We start from the raw sequence: 27246 nt of genomic DNA on the forward strand, positions 1-27246 counted from the left end.
ATATTTCACTTTCCTATTTTATTTCCATTTGCAGTAAGAACCTTGACACGAACCTTGACACGAACCTTGACACAAACTGTGAAACTACTACAAACAAATATATTATAAATGGGACAACTGATGGCAGGGCCAGACTGTGGTGTTGTCGTAATTCACAGTCATCTGTTTATCATTCTTTCCATTTTGAAAATAATTCAATTTTCTGCCATTATTTTATGATAAAGATGCTGAGTGACTAGAGGTCATCTGATGACTATGAAAGGATCATTTGGGACCTGAGTTATCACTTTGGTGGGTACTAAAGTGTTCAGCTTTTTGCTCTAAATAGCAGATTACTAGAAAATGAGCTGAGCCCGTATTATACAGATTGCTTTTTGAGTCTTAGTGTTCTTCCACAGCCACACATCTTCCGCTTGCAAGTTACTGTTATCAGTCACAAAACAGTGGAAAATTCTGTAAGCTGCTGGCAGATTCTGGACCACCTCTTTGGCTTTTTATGCTCTCCTCCTCCTCCTCCTCCTCTTGGCTCATACTGCTTTGAACATAGCATTAGAGTGCGGCTACTGTAGCCTCTGATTACATCGATGTACCAAGCAAGATGAGCTGTGGCAGCTCCATGGTGATTAGTGAGGATTGCTGTCAGTTTCTATTCATCTCTGAACTGCGCTTACCAGCTGACTGTCCATTATTCGAACTCCCCGATGTAGCTGCCGATGCTTTGTTTTAGCGTTGTGATATTGTATATGTTTGGCAGAATTTTAACAAAATACAATGGTTACTTTATTGTGACTAGATGTATCTAACTCTTGATGTAACTTCTATTAATATTGTATTCAATGCACATGAGACTAACAATATCAAGGTTCTGCGCTTCTTGGTATTTGGCACATTATTACTACACAGTGAAGAGGAAAATTTTAATTGTGTATTTAGATTATTGATTGAATTTGGGTTTATACAGTATTAACTATAGAATTGGGAAATGTAAAACTGCAAATGACTGCAGTCTATTTTGATGCTTGTTTCTCTGCTTTGGACAGTGTTTGTGAAGACGGAATTGAATAGTTTCCCATAACACAACTAAAAATAAATCCCGAGACTTCCTTAGAAATGTGCTGTTTATAATTGGGGAATTTTCATTTTTAAAAGGGTGTAAGATACAATGCCAGGTTTAAAAGCTAACAATTCTATAGTTGCAGTACCTTTAACAGTAAGATTTTTTTACTTGGGGGAAGGGGGGTGGTGGGCAATGGTGATAAGTGCAAGTTTCTTGTGGGATAGTTGCATGTTAAAATGTGTTGGGAATATATATGTAAGATGACCTTTGCCATTCACATAACAAATCTGTGCTGCGCATTGATTATTCATGCCTGGAAAAAGAGGGCTGTCATGTGCAGTGCCCATTGGTGCTCATTAATTGGAGAGAGCTACTGGCTAGAATCAGATTCTGCTTCTCTGCTTCTCCTAGCAGTGCACTCCTCCGATAAATGCTCCAACGTTGTAATATTTTTATTTATTTTCTGCCTGACCTGGCAAGCAGTGAAGAAATTTTTTTTGTTCCGCAAAATAGTTTACTTCCCCCTCCTTGAGCTGCAAAATGACGACTTACTGTTACAAACACAAATTCTCTTGTGGTGTGCCAGAAGGTTGTGAACTGGGGCGATTAGTTCATTTTTCAAGTAACCCTAGGTTGCAAGTGAATCCAAAACAGCAATATCTGGAGCCTCGGCAGCAGCACTTGACTACACACAAGTACTACACCGCTGCGACTCTGCCTGTGTCCTCGACTAAACACAGAGGCAAGTTTACTAACCTGCGTGACAGTGTTAAGAAAAGCCCTACTAAAAGTACTGCCAAAGTGAAAGCGACTAGCGGCTGGTGGTCGGACAGCTCATGGGCGACGTGTTCTTTTGATCAGGTCAGTGTCTGTGGAACTATTTGCTGTACTTTCAGTGGTAATGTCAGTACAGTTTTAGTATGTACACAACAGTGCAGGCCGTGGAATAGCCATTATGACAAAGCTCCCTGATCAATGGAGTCGATCAATTCTAATTATAGGAGCGTGCTTCGGTTTGAGTCTAGTGTCAGATATCTGGAAGACATGTTGAATTCTCGACTTACTCACTATGAAGCACCCCCTTTTTTATTGTGTAGTTTGCAACAAAGCTAATATTTTAAAACTTTATTATTTGGGGAAGTTTCTCTCTTTTTGCAGCCTTGCTACTTATTTTGTCTAACTGGCCCGATGCCTGCAACTGAGAAGGCAGGTGCATGGCCTCCCCCATCATTCTGCTGCCAGTGTCCTTTATCCAGCTGTCAGGAAGTACCAAAGACTGCCCATGCTTGACTCTCGCTTCTGATTTTCCCTCTTTCCTCCGTTTCCCTCCCCCCTCCCCCCTGCTCTGCAGCCTCAACTAAGTGCATTCCTCCTTTACTGGCTCAGATCAGGATTTCAGTAAAGATGGACTTAAACCCGCTGATAGATACATTTTGCACATTTTGAAGTAATTGCGCTGATACTGGTAATGCATGTTAGTGAGGTCGTTGTCAAGATTTGCTGTGTGGGGTAACATCCTGCAATTATTGGCACTATCCCAGAGACCCCGGAGTTCTAATTGCCGAATGACATTATTACCTACCCAAAAGAAACTTTTTTATTAACATGCAGCAACAAAACTAGTAAGTAAACAAACACAAATCCGACGGATGGACAGAAATCTCATGGCATCAGGGGCCTGCTGGGGTCCTCTTGCCGACTCCCTAAGGTTCAATAGTCCAGTTTCAAAACCTACACTGTCAGTCGCTCATGAGCTGAAGTTGCACTGTTTCAATTGTTTTTGTATACATAGTTAATAGCTAGGTCTTTGGTTTGGAATGCTTATTATAATGCACTTTGTGATCTAAAACCCAAGGGGATCCAGCAGTTTTTTGCCATAGGGAGCTGCTTCTTTTTGTGTCCAGAGTCTAAATATTGTAAATGTTTCAGTCAGACAAACACTATTAGATTTTTTTCTCAAAATTTAGCTTAGTTCTCTTTCCCCTGGTTATTAAACAAAGCTGCTGTGTTCCAAGGAAGGAATAAAATTATTTCCTATTTATTTCCCCTTCTCTTTCCGAACACCCCTCCTCCCCCCAAAAAAAGACTGCACCATTTATATAAAAAAAAATTTGCCTGCTTCTCTCTTCCTTCTGCCCAAGAGAATGAACAGGCCACTGGTTCCTGAATTAGGCTACAAGATAAAACGGTGCAGGGGTGGGGGGAGGAAATGCGATGACTTGAGTTTTGAAATAGGATTTTGTTTTTTAATCTGTGAAATTGCAGCATTTTAAAAAAATTATTTGGAAGAGGAAATAGTGTTACGAGACCAGCCGTGCCTGTATATACTTTGCAGCGCTGAGGTAATTGGGCAACAAAGCGGTCCATTGTAACAAGACTTGAATATTGAATAGGCTTGTAGGAAGACTGAAGGTTTATGTATCTGGCTACTTATCAGAATTAACATCGGATGTTTAGATAGTAGGTTTGATTAGACCATGACAATGGGATGTTTTAGGATTACCAAGCTCAGCAGAGACATTTCCTATTGTTGGAGCAGCGTTTGATCCTGGGGTTTCCATTGGCCATCTGCTGACATGATTTCAGTCCCATTGTTTTGAGCATAAACTATGGTAGAATCGACATTGTAAAAATCTTGAAACCCGATTTTACTTAACTCCTCTTTACTGTTTCGTCTCACATTAGCCTGACCAGTCTAATGTTGCTCCTTGGTTGACTCCCTTTCTCGAGGATGGGGATATCTCCCCTTCCCAGGTGAAAGGGATGTATGTGCTTTCTGGCTCTTGGATGACATAAGAGAGAGAGAAGTCTTTATTTCTGTTTAGTGAAGGGACGTTTTAATATATTCTCTTATTGTGTGCCTAGACATTGCAGGGACCCTAATATTTGGCTTCACCTTCCTTGCCAGGAACAGAGTAACTCAAAAGAGACTATACCGAGCTACAGTAATGTTTTAACATTGTGTTTTATTTACCCCATGAAGCTGTTACTTTCATTTCAATGGCAACACCATTTAAACAAAAAAATGGAGCTTTGAACTGTTAAATGTAATGTAGTTAAATGTCTGGTCCATGTGATTGGATTAATTTAGTGCCTTATTTTTGATTGAAGATAGGGCATCATTTTGTAACATAAGGTAGAAAATATTCTTTTTAAATTGGCTTTCTTACAATTGCATGTGCCCTGATTTTCAATACTATTGAACATGGGTAGTAGTGTTGTCGATGACCTAGAACATGGAAGGTACTGTATGTTGGATTTTATGATGTAAGAGAGCTGTCCTGATGAATTGTTTTTATCATGAAAAAATTGCTGTCAGTGTTGGTTATTGGCTTGAATACATTTAGGTCAGTGGAACCACATGAGAGGAAGACTCCCCACTATGTTGCCCTTCTCTAAGCAACTCTGTGACCCAACATTACATACAACCTGGGAGGATGTATATCGCTGCATTCTCTAACCCCCCTGCCCCCTCCCCCTCTCCAAAAAAACACAGTAATTGCAATTGCAAAAAAACCCAAATCTCAATAGGGGACTGGAGTTATTTTAAACTTTATAAAGGGCAACATCTATTCTACTTGGAGATCTTGTAATGCTATCTGACTAATGGAATGTGTTTCACGTACCGTTATCATGAAAAACTTACATTAGTTGTACGTGTGGTGGCTATATGTCAGGATGTCTGGAATAAAACGACTGAGTTCTGCAACATTCTAGGAGTTAATTCGGTGAAATGATTTGGTGCAAAATACAGCAGTTATTTCTGTTGTTTGAAAACTTGACTGGAGCCATTCGTACTTTCCTATCAAATGGATTGAGACAACTGTTAATTAGAGTTTGCTGGCTGAGCCACTCTAGATTTTATGCTCACTCCATCCTTGTACAACATTGCTGTACATATACTTATTGCTGTTACGTATACTTGTTTCATTTAGATTTTAGTTTTATTTACAGTGCCTTTATAAAAAGGTCATTGTTCCTAATTAGTTCAACATGCTGAGAAAGGTTCTTGGTTGCTGCTTTTATCCTAAGACAAGTCTAGTTCCCTCCAGGTATATTGGCCATCTGCTCATTTGTGCTTTGTATTGTTCTGCGGCTGCCTCTTTGAATGCTGTAAAATAAGCCTGGAATTTAATCAACCTAATCAAACCAGATTATAGCAAGACTGATAAAACTGTAGTCCAAGTGTAAGACAGTTCCTTTCAGATAAGGGAAATGTCATATTATGTAGAACTGGAATATGTTACAAATGTAAAAGTAAGGAAAAATCTATAGTAACTTGACACCTATGGAAGATCGCACCTAAAATATCTTGTTTCTAACAGGTTGTGGATTCAAGCTTTCTCCAGGTTTGAGTGCATAATGTTTGATTGGTTTAGCTTTAGGTGGAGTTTTAAGAGGGCATTCTCCTGGTGTCCTGGCCAACATTCTTCCCTCAACCAGTAGTCGGTAATCTCATTGTTGTTTCTTCTATCTTGCCATGTGCAAAATGGCTATCATGTTTACCTACATATTAGCAGTTGCACTTTGAAGTAATTCATTGTATGTAAAGAGCTTTGGGATGTTTTTGAACCCGTGGATTGGAGGGTAGCTAATGTTACCCCACTATTCAAAAAAGGTGGTAGAGAGAAAACGGGGAATTACAGACCGGTAAGCCTGACATCGGTAGTGGGGAAAATGCTAGAGTCCATTATAAAAGATGTAATAGCAGAGCACTTGGAAAACTGACAGGATCGGACAAAGTCAACATGGATTTACTAAAGGTAAATCGTGCTTGACTAATCCACTGGAATTTTTTGAGGATGTAACTGGTAAAATAGATAAGGGAGAACCAGTGGATGTGGTGTATTTGGACTTTCAGAAGGCTTTCGATAAGGTCCCACATAAGAGATTAGCGTGTAAAGTTAAGGCACATGGGATTGGGGGCAAGGTATTGACTTGGATAGAGAACTGGTTGGCAGACAGGAAGCAAAGAGTTGGAATAAACGGGTCTTTTTGCGAGTGGCAGGCAGTGACTAGTGGGGTACCGCAGGGATCGGTCCTTGGACCCCAGCTATTCACAATATATATTGATGATCTAGTCAAGGGAACTAGATGTAATATCTCCAAATTTGCAGACGACACAAAGCTGGGTGGGCGTGTGTGCTGCGAGGAGGATGCCGAGAAACTCCAGGATGATTTGGACTGGTTGGGTGATTGGGCAAAAGCATGGCAGATGCAATATAACGTGGATAAATGTGAGGTTATCCACTTTGGTGGCAAAAACAGGAAGGCAGATTATTATCTGAATGGCAATAGATTTGGAGAAGGAGAAGTGCAACGAGACCTGGGTGTCCTTGTGCACCAGTCGCTGAAGGTAAGCATGCAGGTGCAGCAGGCGGTTAAGAAGGCAAATGGTATGTTGGCCTTCGTAGCGAGAGGGTTTGAGTACAGGAACAAGGATGTCTTGCTGCAGTTGTACAGGGCCTTGGTGAGACCACACCTCGAGTATTGTGTGCAGTTTTGGTCGCCTTATCTGAGGAAGGATGTTCTTGCCATGGAAGGAGTTCAGCGAAGATTCACCAGGCTGATACCTGGGATGGCAGGAATGACGTATGAGGAGAGATTGGGATGATTGGGCTTGTACTCGCTGGAGTTTAGAAGAATGAGAGGGGATCTCATTGAAACTGATAAAATTCTGATAGGACTGGACAGACTAGATGCAGGAAGGATGTTCCCGATGGTCGGGGAGTCCAGAACCAGGGGTCACAGTCTAAGGATAAGGGGTAGGCCATTTAGGACAGAAATGAGGAGGAATTTCTTCACCCAGAGAGTGGTGAACCTGTGGAATTGAATACCACAGAAGGCAGTAGAAGCCAATTCATTAAATATATTCAAGAAGGAGTTGGATATATTTCTTAAGGCTAAAGGGATCCAGGGTTATGGGGAGAAAGCAGGGACCGTGTACTGAAATTGGATGATCAGCCATGATCGCATTGAATGGTGGAGCAGTCTCGAGGGGCTGAATGGCCTACTCCTGCTCCTATCTTCTATGTTTCTACAGGAAACTTTGTGCTATCCGGCACCTACGAGACCGAGCTGTTGCCGTCCCATCAAAACTGCTGGACAAACCAGCGCTAATGTTGAAACATAAGGAGATTTTGAGCTCCGTATCTGGCAACAAACCCTGTGCTTCTAAACAGTCGGCCGTACCTTGCAAGCGTCTCTGTAGCTTAGCAACAGCTTCAGCGAGACCTTGCAGAGCCTGACTGGTGGGGAAAAAAAAGCAACAAAAAGGAAAAAAACCTAACGAAACGGCTCCTGATTTTTGCTGGTGGCTCGAGCATTCCGGACAGTTAACCTCTGGATAAACCAAAGTTTCCTGTATATGTCGATAAGGCACTATATAAATGCAACATTCTTTCTTGCTTGATTGAAGCCAAATATCCACTGATTCCATTTGAGGAAAAAATATTCAAAGTTCATTGCATTGGATATTTCACGTGGGAGTAAATATTTTTGAAATAAATATTTATTGTATTATACTTGTGCAATTCCCTAGTGTCAGCCCCCACATATTGAGATAATTGCAGCCAATATATTCAGACACTTCTTGTGCTGCTGTGTTCTAAAATGTTTCGGGAGCACTAGATGCTGAACGCAACACTCATCAAACTAAATTACTGATTGAAATCAAAATGTTGCTGTGATGTATGCTGGTCATAACACTCCTATCTGGATTAGAATATCTGTTTTTAAAGAGGGTCAAGTCTTTTCGATGCTTTTTAAAAAATCAACTGCACAACTGATTCAAGGTTTAATTTTAAGACCCACTTTCTGTTGCTCCTTCTTCCCACCCTTTCTTGCTCTTCCTCCTTGTTTTCCCTCTTCAAACCCACAGAACTTGCATCACATACCAGAGTGTTAAGTTTGAAGACTAAAGAGACAATAAGAAACACCATAAGGAAGATTCACAAATGGGGGCATGTTTCCTGCAATCTAAAGCTAATTGAAAAATTACCACCGAGTAAACAGTAGGACCAGATGGGAGAGTTTCTGTTGCCTCGCTGTTGAAGTCATTGCTCTATTATAGAAGCAGTAGCCACATTCGGTGTAAGAGCACAAGTACTGCACAAATAATGCATTTTTGTGGATATTAATGTCGATCAAATATCTTGCCCGAGTTCACACATTTTCCACATCCAGTTTGAAGTTTACATTGATGCCCTCTTCAAACACTGTCCCTCCCGGGCAGCATAGATATTTATAACGAATGTTAATTTTTTACAAAGGTATTGTTCTATTGACGTTTCAAGCTTTTAAAACCTCAACTTTAATCACTAACCTAACTTAAACTAATTATCTAATCTTTGAAATTGAACATGCATCACAGAGGAAATTGTTTTCTACTGTCCAATAATGTTAAAATAGTTTGATTTTAATTGCATTTGAAAGCTGATTAGATTAAATTGGTTAATATTCAAATATAAAGAATGTTTTCTACCCACCCACCTTGAATGCAATAAGATTCATAAAATCTCATTGCTTTAGATCACAGTTTCACTCTGGGATATTATGGATATATATTTCATATTGTATTTCAGAAGCTGTACTGTATTTGTGCAAAATCTTGCAGGTGTATGCATTTATACCTTTGGGAGTTGAGTGGAGCTGGTTGGGAGAAGTTTGTGATTTTCTTATGGATTTTGGTAGTATCTATTTGAACTGTAAGGGGGAACTGACCAGTTTAACTTGGATGTTCCACAATTTGATCTTGGTTGGCATTTCATTTTTTCTCCTCCCTTTTCCTCCTCAAAAAAACCCCGCAAGATCTTGTCAGGTGTTTTCTCTACTTTTTTTTTTATTGAGTTTGCCATTAGGCAGTACGATTTTGGTATATGCTTATTGTACTCAGTTAGATTTGCGCAAATGTTTTGCTATGCAGTTGTGTGCCTTGAAATTTGATCCCTTGCTATTGTTTAGCAGATAGAGGCTACTCCTCCCTCTACTCCTGTAATCCCTGTGATCCCTGTTATGCCAGTCCCTGCTGATGCCAGTGTCTTCTCGTCTGACAGTCAACAGGTTTTGTTCCTTTTTCTTTTTCTTTTGAATGTTTTGATTTTGTTGCTGTATATTCAAAATTTATTTTGTGCATTGTTTAATCTTGTATAATGTTATTCTGTAGATCACTGGGTACCTGTGGTGAGCAAATGGAACCAAGGAGACATGTCAACTTTGATTCAAAGTATAACTGCACCAATCTGGAGTTAAACCGTTCACTGTTTCGCTCCAGAGTATTGGCCTGCTGGTTGTCTGGCCCTTTTGTTCTAATGATTACATTGAAACTATTAATGATCTCACTAATTGTGCTTGGCGTCCAGAGTTTATGAAAATCTCAGTTGAAAACCTACTTTGCTCAATGGTTCTGGCTGCCCACCTCAGGAATATGATCAGAGGCAAAGGTGTCACAGAAAGACTAGTTTGGCCACAGCAACAAGCAAAGTCTGGTTCTGTTGAAGTTTTATTTGAACATCAATTGAAAATGTGCAAATTAAATCTGTGCGATGGGAAAGCATAAATGTTTGCACAAATCAGACCAGTGTCACAGAATATAGAGAAGGCAAAGATGTAAACAAGCATTTGAGACCCTTGAGCAAATTTGCTGGGAGTCCGACCAAAAAAAAATATCGAGTGCCCATGCTGTTGAAATCGAATCTTAGAAAGTGGAGGTGTGCAGATATATCGTAACTCCATGGCCTGTTCCCCTCAGACTCGTATAGTTCTAATATAAATGATTCAAGTCAAGGGTGACTTAACTCTGCAGCCCTAGAGTCAGATGCAACTCCCATGCCCTAGCAATCTGTCCTTTGAAGCTCAGGCAGTTCAGTCTAATTGCACTTAGGTTTTGAATTTGCTGATTTGTCCTGTTTGAATTTCATGGGCCTGGAAGTTTGGAAAGGGTTGTTTCTAGCCCCTTTTGCCTCGTTGGATAAAATCGACATTACAACGGCAAGAACCATTAGTACCAGAAACTTGATATATATGCAAATTAACAGGAACCAAGATTTAAGCTGGATACGGGACTCCCAGGGCTCCATGAATGTGGTCCATGAGGACAAAAGCTTGGATACCCGTGATTCAAATGAGCATCTGGCATTCAAATCGCACAGTTGTTGATGGCACTTTGCAACCTAAAATAAGTAGAGCGCCACTTAAAAGGGAAAATTACTTTCATTTTCTTTACATTTAAGTTTGACATTTTAAAATCTTTAGCTCCTTGATTCTCTTACTATGCATGCCAAAAGGATTGGAATGTTTAAACATTTACTCTCCCCCTTTTCTGGATAAGAATGTAATTTCTCATGCAGGTGATCATGAAATCAAATTTGGGTTGACTATTTCCATTTTACTCGTGTGCTAATGCTTGACTGCTTTCTTGCCCATGCAAGCAGCATCAGTTCCTGACTATGTAACAGAACTCAAAAAGCCATCTTGGTAAAACTCTCAGCAAGGTTTCACTTCAATAGTTGAATTGGCACAATTTCTGCTGAGTTACAGCATTTAGTTATTTGTTTTTATCTGGTTAATAAATATTGATTTAAAAAATTTTTGCAGAATATTAGGAGTTCTAAAAATATCATCTTCAAATGGACTCTTTCCTAAACCGATCAAACAGTTTTGTCCTTTTTTTCAGATACTGGAGGAGGAACTTTACTGCAATAACTTTTGCAGTATTCTAACGAGTAAATGCATTGGTTATAAATATTAATTACATTTGGCCCAGATAGGTGGAACAAAGACGATTTAACTGAATTATTAATGCACAAAAATTCCCATTTCTCAAAATGAAAGAACAGATAAATGAAAATACATTCTTTATATCTTCAGAAGGTTCCATGGGTGAATTATTTATATTGAATTTTTCAACAGGGATGTGTCAATCCAAGGAGTTTGTGTTTTCACTATACTACCCCTCTTGCATCTCACACAATATTCTCATATTGAGAGGGCAGATGGGTGATTTACTCCCTAGCCTCTGCCTTTTGTGATCTCTCAACAGCTTTTAGGAATTGTGCAAAGTTTACTTGCCCTCTTCTACATCCATCCCTCTGAAAAAGCGCTTTGCTTCCCTTGACGGACTCTGCTCGAATCCAGTTTAAATCCAGTTAGGTTAACATCAGCAGTAGACAAAATTTTTAACAACATAAGAATTAGGAGCAGGAGTAGTTCATGCGGCCCTTTGAGCCTGCTCCGCCATTCAGTAAGATCATGGCCAATCTTTGACCTCAACTCCACTTTCCTGCCTGATCTCCATATCGCTTGATGCACCTAGAGGCCAAAAATCTTATCTAGCTCACCCTTGTACATACTCAACGATTCAGCATCCATAGCCCTTTGGGGTAGAGAATTCTGAAGATTCACAACCCTCTGAGTGAAGAAATTCCTCATCTCAGTCTTAAATGGCCAACCATTCTGGGGCCACTTCTGTTCCCTGCACATATCAATGATTTGGATATCGATCTAGAGGGCGTGGTGTCAAAATTTGCAGATACCAAAAGATGAAGTAATTTTAAGACAAAAGGAAACGGCAAAAGAATATTAAAATGGGTGAATGGGCTAAACAGTGGCAGATAGAATTCAATGTCAGTAAGTGTGCAGTGATGCATTTTGGTTAAAACAAAGTAAGAATAATTCTGCTCTGGTGCTGTGAAAGAGATGGGAGATTTGGGAGGACATGTTCAGAGAGCATTCAATGCTGCACCTCGGGTTGATAAAGCTGTAAAAAAAAATAAAAAAAAATATAGGTTTTATTGAGGTATAAAATATAAAAACTAAGAGGCAATGATGAGTCGACATAAAACCTTGTTCTCCAAGCACTGTGTGTAGCATGGGGCTCCTTACTATAGGAAGGATATTGAGGCTTTAGAGAGGGTGCAGTGCAAATTCATGAGGATGCTGCCTGGTATGAGGAAATACAAAAATGAAGATAGACTTGAAAAGTTTCGGTCTTTTTTCATTAGAACAATGCAGATTATGGGGCGATATAATTATTTTAAAAATCAGGATAGATAGGTAGAAGCAGACTGTTTCCAGTGTTTGAGCGGTCAAGAATGAGGGTCCATAGATCAAAGAGTAAATGTAAGAGTTAGAACAGAGGGTAGGAGAAACTTCCTCACACAGAGACATGTCGGGCTGTGGAATTCACTACCAAGGTTAGTAGTTGAAGCAGAAACTGTGTCAACATTCAAGATGAGACTGGATAGGTGGATGAAGGAATAGAGGTTGAAGGGAGATGGGAACACAGTGGATAAATGTGATTAAAACTATTTGCTCATATGGAGCGAGAACGCTGACACGGACAGGTATCTGTGTTGTGACTTCTATGTGTTTTTAAACCCATATCCTAACAAGCCACGGAGCACTAGTACACCAAAGTGCTATGTTCACTTTGAATCAAATTCGGAGCAGAATTCCAATTTAAACAGGAAAAAGCTAGAGATTCACATTGTATAAACCGAAGCACTGTTTTCTTTCAAACAATTTCCTAGCTAGAAATGGCAGGATTATGTTGTAATTCACAATTATTTCAGCCACGTTTGATTGAGAGAATATGGCTGAAACCGATGCAATATTACATTTCGGGTTTTATAAATTGAAATAGGTTATTTGCATTTCAAACATATTTTAACTGTGCCTTCTTGTTCATTCTTTAAAGGCTAATCCACCCCCAGTTGTGGTGAATACGGATAGTTTGGAGTCTCAGCCTTACGTAAGTCATATTCAGATTTTCAATTTTGCTTCTTGTATGTGAAAATTAATATTAAAAAATTGGAGTTGAAAAATGAGCAGGCCTTCAGCAGCACACAGGCCAGTGTATATTTTGAGATACAGACACATTCTTGCTGTTCCATGAGCAGGAAAACTCTTGTACAAACTATCAAAATCCATCTCTAGTGGTCAACATTTTCAGTTAAAGTTCACAATTGATGAAGCCAGCAGTTTTCATTGCAAAACAGTGGCTTTATCAGCTGGCAGTGCTATGGCTTTGATGTTTAATTTCCATACATTGTTGATTTAGGATGCAGATGGGGAGTAGCTTCATTTTACAACAAAGACTTGCATTTATATGGCGCCTTTAACGTAGTAAAACGTCCCAAGGCGCTTCACAGGAGCGTTGGCAAACTAAATTTGACACCGAGCTACATGAGATATTAGGGCAGAAAAGAGGTAGGTTTTAAGGAGGGTAGAGAGGCGGAGAGGTTCAGGAAGGGAATTCTCCCTTGGTAGTTGAAGGCACGGCGCCCATGGTGGAGCAATTAAAATCAGGGTTGCTCAAGAGGCCAGAATTGGAAGAGCGCAGATATGAGGGGTGTAGGGCTGGAGGAGATTAGAGATAGGGAGGGGCGAGGCCATGGAGGGATTTGAAAACAAGGATGAGATTTTAAATCGAGGCATTGCTTAACCGGGAGCCAATGTAGGTGAGAGAGCACAGGGTTGATGGGTGAACGGGACTTGATGCGAGTTAGGACACGGGCAGCAGAATTCTGGATGACCGTGTGCAGAGGGCATAAAGTGCGAGGCCGGCCAGGAGAGCATTGGAACAGTCCAGTCTAGAGGTAACAGGAATGGATGAGGATGTCGGCAGCGGATGAGCTGAGGCAAGGGCAGAGTAGGGCGACGTTACGGAGATAACGGTGTGCTTCTCAAGTTGAAGAGCTGTATCTGCCTCTCCAGCCACCAAGTTTTTTCCACAGGTGAATAATATCCTCTTCCAGATAAAAAAAACAATCACATTAAATTGCTCCTGCTGCAATAAAAGCAGCTTGAGTGTTACTTAAAGTAGGAATTGTCATCTGTGAACGGGTGCTTATTTTTGCTGCCGCTTTCCAATAGATGGTATGGCAAATTTCACAGTAATCACCTCTTTGACGGTTAGATTCCTTGGAGCTTGATGCATTTGCAAAGCAGATTACTTTAGGGAAATTCTCCAAGCAGTTTCAGTCCTTTGGGCTACCTGGCTTAAAGCCAGAATATCTACTGGCAAACATTTTTTTTTTAACCCCTCTTTTGTGAAACCCATTTTTTATGACATCTATGGAGTGCTGGCCTGATCTCATTCTATGAAAGCTTTTTCAACAGTATCTAATTGGATGACTTAGCATAAACTGTCAAAGGAAACTTTTTGCAGTCTTTTTGAATTTTATTTCAATTCTACCCTTTCTAACCGCTACAGTAAGAATATGCTATATGCCACAGCTAATAATGTCTGTATTCTGTATGGTGAATAATTTTATTCTTGGGAATCTGCCAGCTATTTTGTGCCATGTATCCTCAGATTCTATGTTGTCATTTTTATTACTACCCTTCTTCCAAATGATGCTGTCTTTAATGTCTTCATAAAAGTCAAATGTTAGAATATTTTTTAAACCGCAAACAGGATTTTATTCTTATGGGTTGGTCATCTGAGCACCTCAATTTAATTACCCATTGACAGCTGCCTATTGCTCTTAATAATTTGATGCATTTCAACATTAACTTGGAATACCAGCAGCAAAGCTACACACTATTCTCTCATGGACAGTATTATTACAGTTTCTACAAGTTTTCCCATTTTCCAGCAATCACTACTTGTCGATATAACCAGACATCTGTCCTCGTACAGTTGTGCTCGGCTACATCCTGTTGTAAGCACCTTGGGACGCTTTACTACGTGAAAGGTGCTATATGAATGCAAGTTGCTGTTGTGCCATGCAATATATATTTTTTTAAAACTTATCAGCTGTCACACATCTTGTATAGTGGACATACCTTGTATGATGGTGTGTATCTCTGCATCCAGCGAAAGACACCCATTTGATATGGATTTTTGCCATTTCCACTCATTCTCACTAGTTCCTTGGGTAATTCTCAACCCCCAATTTTTTTTTAACCACCATCAATCTTACAATAAGGGAATTGTCATTTATTTCCTTGCAATTTAATGTTAAACTAATGTTAATATCTAGTAATTGCAGTTGTCTTTATTTCTTTGTTTTTGTTCCTTTTAACAGTTGGTATCAGGATGGCTGGAAACGTGAATGTTGGCCGCTTAGTAGTTTGAGCAGTTGTGCACTTGGCTCCCAAACAAAATGATTGAATTAAAATCCCAAGTTGATGAGGCCTTTGTCAGTTCTGAGCTCAAGTACAGAATAGAGTGGCAGAAAGTGAATAGGCAGTGCACATCCCATAGATTAGGGCAAGGAAGTAAAACTGATCTCTTCAGTGGAGAAACCCATGGCCCAGGCTGCCACTTAGCTGTCTCAAGGAGGTGAGTTACTCAGATTGAGCCACCTTTTTAGTTCTAGACAAACACAATGGTGAATGACACAGACTGCCCTATTACTCCAGGGCTTGATGTAGGTGGCTAGAAATTAATTAGTTGCATTGACCTGTTTTGGCTAATCTTGGATGTATGAAGATTAGTAGTCTTCCAAGATGAGGAAAGGGCTTGGCTGATGGAAGCTGCCCTGAGATTTGACTTCTCCCATAATAAGCACCAAGGTCCCATGCTGGAAATCAATTTACTGGAATGGTGCTTGGAGCAAACTACGAAAAATCTGTGCAGTGTCTTTCCATCCTAAATGTCATTCTCTAATAACTTTCTTGATCTTCTCCCTAAAATCTCTCCTTGTTGATTTGTGTCTGCTTGTGTTTGTGCACATTTTGCAGATGTTGTTAAAATGGCTGTCTTCCAGATATCATTCATTTTGTTGATACTTCCTCCATTTTTTCTAATTTATTTGGCCCCACACATCATGTACCAACACGGAAGTGACCTATCAGACTTGTATGAATGCAGCTCTGAAACTGGATGTAACATTGTGGCAAATGTGAGAGATTCACTCGGCATTATACACAGCTACCGTAAAAGTAGTTTTAGCTGGATTAGGAAATTAGTTCTAATTGTAAAATTGAAACCAGATGCTCAGCCACATGGTGATTGGATAGCATCAGGATTATTATTAGAAATTAAATCTAATGAGCTGTCCTCTCTCTAGTCTCCCGAACATAGTCTCCCGAACATGTTGAATAAGGAAGCAATCATTGACATTGTCAACAAATACTTCACTCTTGACCCCTCTTAACTTGGCTGCTCTCCAGCAGATAAATTAATGAACAAATAGTTAAAAACCCTCATGACAACACTACACTCCTGCTTTTCTTATTTGATCACCTAGTTTCTTATCGTGCTAAATCTGTTGCCCTGGAAACCTATAACATGTGATGAGTATTGACTTTGGGCCAGCTCCACCCAAGCCATTTCAGCTCCTTTCTGTTGACCAGTACTCTTTGCCTATGTCTCAGTTATGTCCTCTTTTACTAATAAATCTACACCCCCATCCCTTGTCATCCAACCTATAGTTTGAGTCCTTGTATGCTTTCAACCATCTTTCCAATCCACCCAACTTTGAGATGCCTATAATATCTAGATCCTTTAGTGTATGCCTGTAGTTGCAGCATTTTATTTCTAATATTTGAGCATTAATGAAAAAAAATTTCAAGGAATTATGTGCATGCCTTTTATGGTTCACTCTAAGTAAACCGTTAGCCTGCAGTTCTGGTGTGACGACACATAGTATGAGCTATGGTACCCCCTTTCTTAACTAATTTAAATATCTCCCAATGGTACTTTCTACATTCTGACGCAACCTTTTAGCCCCCCACCCATTTCAAATGAACTCCATCCTACCTCTTCATCCCCCCCCCCTCAATAATTTACCCTTGTGTGAGTTCCCTGATGGGGTGTATTTTTTTTTTTTAAACTTAAAGGTTGTCTGAAAGTTTTTAGAAAACAAGAGAATTTTTACTATTTAATAGTGTTTTTAAAAAACCCACAGGTTTAACTTGAGTATCTAATAAATTTGGTTTTGTTCAGTAACGTTTGCACAAGAAGGTAGCCTACCACTACCTTCTCGGGGCAACTAGGGATGGGCAATCAATGCCAGCCATGCCAGTTTAATTTTTAATAGTTTAGGTTTTCACCCAGTGGAGAATGGGGAGTGATTAATTCTTTACCCAAAGGTGTGTGTATATTTCAGTAAGCATCGTTGTACAGTGTGTGAACTGCTGTTCCAGTAAAGTGACTTTAATCATACAGTACAGCATAATAGAATCATAGAACCATTGATTTTTATAGCATTTTCCTTAGTCACTGCAGTTTGATAAACATTTCCCTCATGTACCGCACTTGCACAAATACAATTGCTGTGAAATTTTGAGAAGGCGACCCATCATAATCTCAGGGCAGCTAGGGATGGGCAATAAATGCCAGCGTCGCCCACAATCTGAGAAATCAAAATTAATAAATCTTTGCATATAAAAATATAAAACTTGAGGGAAAAACTTCAAGCAATTTTCAATTTTTTTTCTTTACCAAATACCTGTAGCACTAAATCCAGGGCAACAGACTTAGCACGATAAGAAACTAAATGATCAAATAAGAAAAGCAGGAGTGTGGCGTTGTCATGAGGGTTTTTGTTCATTAATTTATCTGTTGGAGAGCAGCCAAGTTAAGAGCTTGCTGTAATTAGAAAGCCATTTTGGCACAGCGCCCTCTACAGGGGATCTAGTACCTGTGTGCACAGTGCAAGCGACTGTGTATCTCATTAACCAATCGGATTGAAGAATCATTACTGAGCAGCAGAGTCCGAACCAGCAAGCGACAGTTAGAATATTTAATTAAATGCCAAATTATGTACAGAAAGCAAAATAGAGAGGGAAAGAAAGATAGGATTGAGAGAGAGATGAGAGACAAAGAAAAAGTAACATTTTTGTTTAATTTTTTTCTGTTTTAAAATCTCGAACAATAATTCAAAGCTGAATGAATGAGACTCCACACTTGTAAAAGTTAATTTTCAGTACCAGGGAGGTTGTTTGGCTGTAATTAAGACGTATGACGACGTTAAAAATGTACTTGCACTGGAATGGACAAGCCCTAACTTTTTCTGGCGAGTTTACTGGGTATACATCCAGTAAGTACAGCAACTTCACAATGTTCCATGTATTTCAGTGCTGATTCTCTTGGTGAGATACCAGTAGAGCTAAGCTTCTGGAGGAGTAAGGCAACTCGGACAGCAACTTGCTGATTTCCACGTTTAACTGAGCATGTGCAGTCTACGGAAGTTGCTGACCGATTTACACTTTAATAACGGTGAGCACTTTTAGCCTCACCGTTAGTTCTTCCGCAAAATCCAGCCCAGTGTGATTTCTATTATCTAGATTCCTTATCTACAAGTACATGATTGACAGCAATGTGAATTCTGCTGGGAGCGGCCCTTTCTCTATTCAACTGTTTAAATTAATTTGCCTACTTCCCTATCTAAAGTATCCCATTCCACTGTGAGAGACCAGGCAGGAGATCTGTTTCTAATTCACTGCACATGTCATTGTAAGGAGAGACGTATAAAACTCTCAATCAATCAGTTTCTTTTTTCTCTTCAAAGTATCAGTGAAAGCTTCTGTCCTCATTTTAATTTTCCTGACACTTCAGATGGTAGCAGACACCACGAATTCTTTCCGTATGTGGCATGCGTAGATATAATTTTTTTTAAATAATCTTCTGAAGCATTTCATCTGAGAAAAGTAAATTTCTTATTTGCAATGTGGTGTTTGCATCTGAGAGAATGCTTAAAAAGGTTAAATGGTATCTGATTATGACCATCTCAACTATCCAATCAAATCCACTTTAAAAAATACAGTGGCTGGATATTGTGAATCTTAAAGGGGTCTACTGTCAAGTAGTGCTGAATAAAGTAAGTGTTTTTTGATATGCTTCACTGTGTTCTGTGCACCATACAGAAAATATCAAGTTGAACACTGAAATGAGGCTCTCCCATCATTTCTCTCTGAATGGCTTAAGTATACTCAACACTGGGATTTTGGGTCAGTTGCCGTTAGCTCAGGCCAAGTTGTTTCTAAATTCCATTGTTAGTTTGTACTGCTGAATAATTCAGATATAAAAGGACTGATTTAAACTGGCTCTCAAATTCTCTCTGGAGCCTGTTTAGTGAAATACTAAACACTGCACTACTATTGATTCATTAGCTAAAAGTGGCTCTCAGTGATGCTTTGTAATGTTGGTTATATGCAATTATCCAGCTAATCAAAAGCCAAGTTTCTTTACAGAGTGATGTTGTACAGCATTAAAATGACCAATATGCTGTTTTATGGAATATTGAAAAACAGGTTTACATCCCCATAATTTCCTACGGTGATCATGTTCAAGAATAGTCAGTGTAGGAATACCAGATATGATGGGGAGGGAGAATTCCTACACAAGCTCCATTAGGTGGTTCCAGTAGGAACTGCAAGAGCTCCACAACTGTTATGTGGCATCAAAGCCTCTGGACTAACCATTTATCATTTTACCATCAACTGATGACATCATCAACCTGCCACTAAAGCCAGAGCTGGCTGAGATGCTGTTTCCACCCGATAGAGGCAAATCTGCAGTGCCCCCACCTAACACTCTGGAAACTTCTCAATACTAATGGAGAAATAGTCATTACTTCCCTGAGCCGATAATGCAATTTGTTTGAAAATTGGTTTTGCTCCATATCTTTCCACTGCCCATCCATCAGCATGGCAATCCTGTTGTTCTAACTGTGTTAAACTCCCTACCAACCAGTCAGTTTCACAAAAGACATCCTTTTTTCGTGATTTTTATTTCTGCTCCCTTTTTTGTTCTTTCCTCATTTCTTTGGATTCCACACGCTGTAATTTATTGGTAGACCACTTAACACTGGTTTATCCCTTAACCAATTGTGTTGTCTGCAAGTGTCAATTTCTTTGCTGTGATGGAAAGAGCTTATCCAGTTGCAGCGTAGCCAGCATTAATAAATGTTGTATTGTACAATACCATAAGAGTAAGTTTACCAGGTGGCTACTGGTACATTATTATAGTAATATGCAGAATTTCTTTTTTGCAGCTGCTTCTGATTTAAGTTAAAAGTAATTAGGTCACAGTGTAATTTGACACAGCTGAATTTTTTTTTTGGTGCCATAAAATCTAATGCATTGCACTAGTGTGAAAATTACACTTGTGACTTTCATTTGGCTGGCAAAAGGTTATACTATTGCATGAGTAACTCATTCAGATTTGCAGATCATGGAAGCCTACAGGAAAGTAATTTATGAATAGAAATAAATGGTGTAGAGTGATCATTCGGTTTCATCGAACTGTTGTATTCATTATTTTTAAGTTAAAAGATCAGAAATCAGTAAAATCTGGGTCCTAAGTGCAATCAGTTTGCTTGGTTTCAATCTGGCTCCTGTGAACACTAATCCACACCGTAGAAGTAATTTTTGCAATTTTACCAAAATCCTAATGACACTCCTGACCAATCAGCCTGAAAGCTTTCCTTAAAATGAGGATTGAAATGTGAAGCAGTTTGCGTTTTTTTTTCTAATGTGACTAATTACTTTTTCTAAGTTGGCATTTTACTTGTATCTTTGGTTCTTTTGCAGGTTAATGGTACAGATGCAGATTACGAATATGAAGAAATCACGCTTGAAAGGGTGAGATGGCTATTTTTTATTTTACTCTCTAATCCACCATGTGAATATTCCAGTTACAGAAATTTTCTTGAGAAATTCACTGAATCAAAATGCAATTCATGGAGCTACCTTTTCTTTGACATCAATCTTTTCCTGCCAATTTCACCCCTGCATCCCCCAACAAAGACATTGTGTCCTTGCTTGGGTACTGTTCCACTGGCAACAGTTTACCCTCCATCACCTCAGCTAACTGGCCATTCACATGAGCTTTAATGGTGAGTATCAGCAGCTATTGAATTGCCGAGGTATCCCAGATGATCCTAATCCTATCTTTTTTTCAGCACACTTCCAGGGGTCACTGGGCATTGGATCGGAATGGGACTGCTGGCTAGTTTTTTTTTTCCTTTTTCTCTTCCCCATTTTCCCCCACCCTATCCCAAGGGCACTGATACCAATTGCCACCCTACCACCATAGCTGAAACCAGCAAACTCTGTGCCGAGAGCTGGGGCTTTTCTGGTTTGTATGGCTCAGATACTTGCTGGTTAAACATGCTGAGCCATATGAGAAGCATACATTTTTTATATCATTTTGCATTTATTTTGAATAACATTAAATGTTGTCTTTATCAATATGAATACAGCATTTAAACATCTGAAAATATTTCTAATTGAATGTGGTAGCAAATTCTCAATTACTTTTAGCAAAGGCTACAGCACAAGTTTCGAGCTTCATCTGTGTGGTATTATGCACATCCACATGATCTCAACTAAAATTTTTGCTCCTAGAAAAATATCAGGGGAAAAAGATGTCTGTTGTCACTGCAAAGCATTGTGCCGCTGAATAGGAAAGCGTCTTGTTTATGGCTACTGTTAACCATGTGGCAAGTTCCTGCTCATCTAGGGGGGTTGGAGGAGGGTCACAGAAAATTAGGTTGCATGCCTGACCTCTTAGTTCGGAAGGGGTACATTGCATGTTAGAGTGGAGAATTAAACTGCACAAGCTGGCCACCCACCTGTGTGCTACAGCAATGAACTAATCTGATCTAACTGCTAATTCATTTGCAGTTTGAATATTTACAGAGCAAGCAACTTGCTCTCAAATGCTAAATGTGTTTGAAAAGGTTGTCACAAAATTACCCATTTTTAAAAAAAAACTATGAAATGCATAAATTTGCCATTGATGTGATGTAATATTTAGTGGAACTATTAATCTGGCAATCGCACTTGATTCATATCAATATGATATTCAGTTTTCTATTATAGGCTTTAATTCACCTTTGGTCAATTTTTGTTAGCCACAGAATCTTAACAGTATGGTTGCAGAATTTTGTTGTGCTCTGCATTATTGATATATGACCTTTGTGCAAGAAGATTAATAATTGATAATACTGTAAATTTGTTGAAGAATTATCCTGCAGTTGGTTGCTAGGAAATCTTATATTCAACTGCATTTCAAACTGCTGTGATCATTATTTAATAAAGTTCTTGTCTTTGATCAATCCCTCTATTTTTGTTCTACACAGAATAGTTGTCATACAGAAGGGAAATCACTGTTCATATTTTTCTTTTAAGGTGTTTTGATGTCCTGATCATATTTATCTCATGACATGTCAAATCCCCATGGTTACTCCCTCTTTTTGTAAGACTCATTTCTTTTTTGAGAGAAACTAAAGTGGATAGCACACTTGCAAAATTAAAAAATTATTTATCAAGTTCGGTGCCCAGGACTTGAATGAGGCCATTGCCTTGGGGTCTAACCATGATGCTGGCTGGTACATTAATATCATTCATTAGTAATTGTGAACTGCATTGCCAGAAAGAAAATTGATTCATAAATATAATCCTTGCCTGACACCATAGAGTCACATAGTAATCATAGAAACAAACTACCTCAGTAGGATTACTTCAGTGTGTAGCATTTGGCTCTGAATTTTTGGAGGTGGGGGGGGTGGTGATCCTGCAATGGAAAATTGCTGATTTGACAAAGGATTTGGCCAACGTTCCTTTGAACTGAATGCGTGCCTCTATCCATACAATGTTATTTTAGGCCAGTTCTAATCAAAAAATCTGTTTCGATACTCTCATATTAAATTTTCAAAAGCTTTCCATTCCCAAAGATTCAGCGTACTTCAGGAAAAGGGAAATGTTCTATTGTCTACAGGCTCAACAACGATAGAGAAACTGAAGTCTCCACACATACTATTTATTTCATCTTTTCCAACTCCTCCATGGTAATTCAAATGCATACAAAACCACTAGTATGAGGGAGTATACTGTAATAGTCTTTGCCCTATGAAAAGAAGTTCAATGAAATTGAGTAATGGATCGGCAAGTATATTCCAAGGGACAATCCAAACAAGAATGGCGTCAGCGGGAGAAATCTCGGCGGGAATCGCAGAGCGGCGACTATAAAAAGGCCCCAGAGGCTCAGGTAGGCCTCAGTGCGTCAGCGGGAGAAATCTCGGCGGGAATCGCGGAGCGGCGACTATTTAAAAAAAAGGCCCCAGAGGCTCAGGTAGGCCTCAGTGCGTCAGCAGGAGAAATCTCGGTGGGAATCATGGAGCGGCGACTATAAAAAGGCCCCAGAGGCTCAGGTAGGCATACCAATCTCCAATCTCCGAGGGAGAGAAGTAAAAAGTAATCAAAGTGTGACGTTACCAGAAAGCAGGTAAGTGATTGGTTGGTGAGTATTTCTCTCTTTATGAACTTTATCTCTGTGGTTTATAGTTTCTAAAGTCTCTGTAGTGTAACGGGGACTGTTTATAAACCAGGGCCCTTAAATATACTATTTAACTAGTGTAATTGGTGGGGTTGATTTGATTTAATTTAATTGCAATTAATTAAAGGGTAAGTCATGGCAGGAGAGCCCGGTGCCGTGGTGCTCCTCCTGCGCTATGTGGGAACTTGGGGACACTTCCTGTGTCCCTGACAACTATGTGTGCAGGAAGTGTGGCCAGCTGCAGCTACTGGCAGACCGCATTGCGGCGCTGGAGCTGCGATTGGATTCATACTGGACCATTCGCGAGGCTGAGGACGTCGTGAATAGCACGTTTAATCAGTTGGTCACACCGCAGGCAAAGGTTGGACAGGCAGAAAGGGAATGGATGACCAACAGACAGAGTACTAGGCACAGGCAGGTAGTGCAGGGGTCCCCTGTGGACATCCCCCTCTCAAACAGATACACCACTTTGAGTACTGTTGGGGGGGATGGCTTATCAGAGGAAGGCAGCAGCAACCAACTTCCTGGCACCAGGGGTGGCTCTGCTGCACAGGACGGGAGGAAAAAGAGGGGTAGAGCTATAGTAATAGGGGATTCTATTGTAAGGGGAATAGATAGGCGTTTCTGCGGCCGCAAACGAGACTCCACAATGGTGTGTTGCCTCCCTGGTGCAAGGGTCAAGGATGTCTCAGAGCGGCTGCAGAACATCTTGGAAGGGGAGGGTGAACAGCCAGTTGTCGTGGTGCATATAGGTACCAACGATATAGGTAAAAAGCAGGATGAGGTCCTAAAAGCAGAATATAAGGAGTTAGGAGGTAAATTTAAAAAATAGGACCTCAAAGGTAGTAATCTCAGGATTGCTACCAGTGCCACGTGCTAGTCAGAGTAGAAATAGAAGGATATTTCAGATGAATACGTGGCTAGAGGAATGGTGCAAGGGGGAGGGATTAAAATTCCTGGGACATTGGAACCGGTTCTGGGGGAGGTGGGACCAGTTCAAATTGCACCTGGGCAGGGCTGGGACCGATGTCCTAGGGGGAGTATTTGCTAGTGCTCTGGGGGAGGGTTTAAACTAAAATGGCAGGGGGTTGGGAACCTGAGCAAGGGGACAGAGGAAAGGGAAACAAGGAGAAAAGCAAAAGATAGGAAGGAGAAAAACAGAAGTGGCAGTCAGAGAAATCAACGGTTTAAATCAAACATGGCCACAGTAAAAAATAATTCTAATAGGTCTAAGAGTGTTAAAAAAACAAGCCTGAAGGCTTTGTGTCTTAATGTGAGGAGCATTCGTAATAAGGTGGATGAATTAGCTGCGCAAATAGAGGTAAACGAATATGATTTGATTGGGATTACGGAAACATGGCTCCAGGGTGGCCAAGACTGGGAACTCAACATCCAGGGGTATTCAATATTCAGGAAAGATAGGCAAAAAGGAAAGGGAGGTGGGGTAGCATTGCTGGTTAAAGAAGGGATTAACACAATTGTAATGAAGGATATTAGCTCTGATGATGTGGAATCTGTATGGGTAGAACTGAGAAATACCAAGGGGCAGAAAACGTTAGTGGGAGTGGTATATAGACCTCCAAACAGTAATGCGGAGGTTGGGGATGGCATTAAAAGGGAAATTAGAGAAGCGTGCAATAAGGGCACAGCAGTCATCATGGGTGATTTTAATCTACATATAGATTGGGCTAACCAAATTAGTAACCATACTGTGGAGGAGGAATTTCTGGAGTGTTTAAGGGATGGTTTCCTGGACCAATATGTCAAGGAACCAACCAGAAATCAGGCCATCTTAGACTGGGCATTGTGTAACGAGAAAGGATTAATTAGCAATCTTGTTGTACGAGGCCTCTTGGGTCGGAGCGATCATAATATGATCGAATTCTTCATTAAGATGGAGAATGAAGTAGTCGACTCAGAGACTAGGGTCCTAAATTTAAATAAAGGAAACTACGATGGTCTGAGGCGCGAGTTGGGTAGGATTGATTGGGGAATGTCACTCAAAGGGTTGACGGTGGATAGGCAATGGCAAACATTCAAAGACCGCATGGATGAACTACAGAATTTGTTCATCCCAGTTTGGCATAAAAATAAAACAAAAAAGGTGATTCAACCGTGGCTAACAAGGGAAATTAGGGATAGCATAAGATCCAAGGAGAGGACATATAAATTGGCCAGAAAAAGCAGTAAACCTGAGGATTGGGAGCAGTTTAGGATTCAACAAAGGAGGACAAAGGGATTAATTAAGAAAGGGGAAAATAGAATATGAGAGTAAACTTGCAGGGAACATAAAAACTGACTGTAAAAGCTGTTATAGATATGTGAAGAGAAAAAGATTGGTGAAGTCAAGCGTAGGTCCCTTGCAGTCAGAATCAGGGGAATTTATAATGGGGAACAAAGAAATGGCAGACCAATTAAATACATATTTTGGTTCTGTACTCACAAAGGAGGACACAAATAACCTCCCAGAGATGTCTGGGAACATAGGGTCTAATGCGAGGGAGGAACTGAAAGAAATCAGTATTTGTAGGAAAATGGTGTTAGGGAAATTGATGGGATTGAAGGCCGATAAATCCCCAGGGCCTGATAATCTACATCCTAGGGTACTTAAGGAAGTGGCCCTAGAAATAGTTGATGCTTTGCTGATCACCTTCCAGCATTCAATGGAATCTGGAAGAGTACCCATGGATTGGAGGGCAGCTAAAGTTACCCCACTATTCAAAAAAGGTGGTAGAGAGAAAACGGGGAATTACAGACCGGTAAGCCTGACATCGGTAGTGGGGAAAATGCTAGAGTCCATTATAAAAGATGTAATAGCAGAGCACTTGGAAAACAGTGACAGGATCGGACAAAGTCAACATGGATTTACAAAAGGTAAATCGTGCTTGACTAATCTACTGGAATTTTTTGAGGATGTAACTGGTAAAATAGATAAGGGAGAACCAGTGGATGTGGTGTATTTGGACTTTCAGAAGGCTTTCGATAAGGTCCCACATAAGAGATTAGCGTGTAAAGTTAAGGCACATGGGATTGGGGGCAAGGTATTGACTTGGATAGAGAACTGGTTGGCAGACAGAAAGTAAAGAGTTGGAATAAACGAGTCTTTTTCCAAGTGGCAGGCAGTGACTAGTGGGGTACCGCAGGGATCGGTCCTTGGACCCCAGCTATTCACATTATATATTAATGATCTAGACAAGGGAACTAGATGTAATATCTCCAAATTTGCAGACGACGCAAAGCTGGGTGGGCGTGTGTGCTGTGAGGAGGATGCCGAGAAACTTCAGGATGATTTGGACAGGTTCGGTGATTGGGCATGGCAGATGCAATATAACGTGGATAAATGTGAGGTTATCCACTTTGGTGGCAAAACAGGAAGGCAGATTATTATCTGTGTGGCAATAGATTGGGAGAAGGGGAAGTGCAACGAGACCTGGGTGTCCTTGTGCACCAGTCACTGAAGGTAAGCATGCAGGTGCAGCAGGCGGTTAAGAATGCAAATGATATGTTGGCCTTCGTAGCGAGGGTTTGAGTACAGGAACAAGGATGTCTTGCTGCAGTTGTACAGGGCCTTGGTGAGACCACATCTTGAGTATTGTGTGCAGTTTTGGTCGCCTTATCTGAGGAAGGATGTTCTTGCCATGGAAGGAGTTCAGCGAAGATTCACCAGGCTAATACCTGGGATGGCAGGAATGACGTATGAGGAGAGATTGGGTTGATTGGGCTTGTACTCGCTGGAGTTTAGAAGAATGAGAGGGGATCTCATTGAAACTTATAAAATTTTGACAGGACTGGACAGACTATAGATGCAGGAAGGATGTTCCCGATGGTCGGGAAGTCCAGAACCAGGGGTCACAGTCTAAGAATAAGGGGTAGGCCATTTAGGACAGAAATGAGGAGGAATTTCTTCACCCGGAGAGTGGTGAACCTGTGGAATTCTTTACCACAGAAGGCAGTA

At 40.3% G+C, this 27246-nt stretch overlaps 1 protein-coding gene across 25 annotated transcripts in view; it reads left to right on the forward strand.

Moving 5' to 3' along the window:
* Positions 1-27246, forward strand: part of LOC147115607 (disks large homolog 1) — a 439472-nt gene that overhangs the window by 252151 nt on the left and 160075 nt on the right. For 16 of the 25 annotated variants that reach the window (XR_015078647.1, XM_085989989.1, XM_085989992.1 and 13 more), the window contains 3 exons: positions 9020-9118; positions 12753-12806; positions 20543-20593. Coding sequence is in view for 24 of the 25 variants with exons in the window: in XM_085989989.1 (XP_085846115.1) it covers positions 9020-9118; positions 12753-12806; positions 20543-20593 (204 nt within the window). In the remaining variant the exon portion in view is untranslated. Of the gene's footprint in view, positions 1-1483; positions 1919-9019; positions 9119-12752; positions 12807-20542; positions 20594-27246 lie in introns of those variants that run through there. The other 9 variants (XM_085989999.1, XM_085990014.1, XM_085990006.1 and 6 more) reach the window with 4 other exon arrangements.

This window comes from Somniosus microcephalus, chromosome 6, assembly GCF_052327205.1.
Source record: "Somniosus microcephalus isolate GS21.2 chromosome 6, FLI_Smic_1.0, whole genome shotgun sequence".
In the NCBI taxonomy this organism is placed as follows: Eukaryota; Metazoa; Chordata; class Chondrichthyes; order Squaliformes; family Somniosidae; genus Somniosus; species Somniosus microcephalus.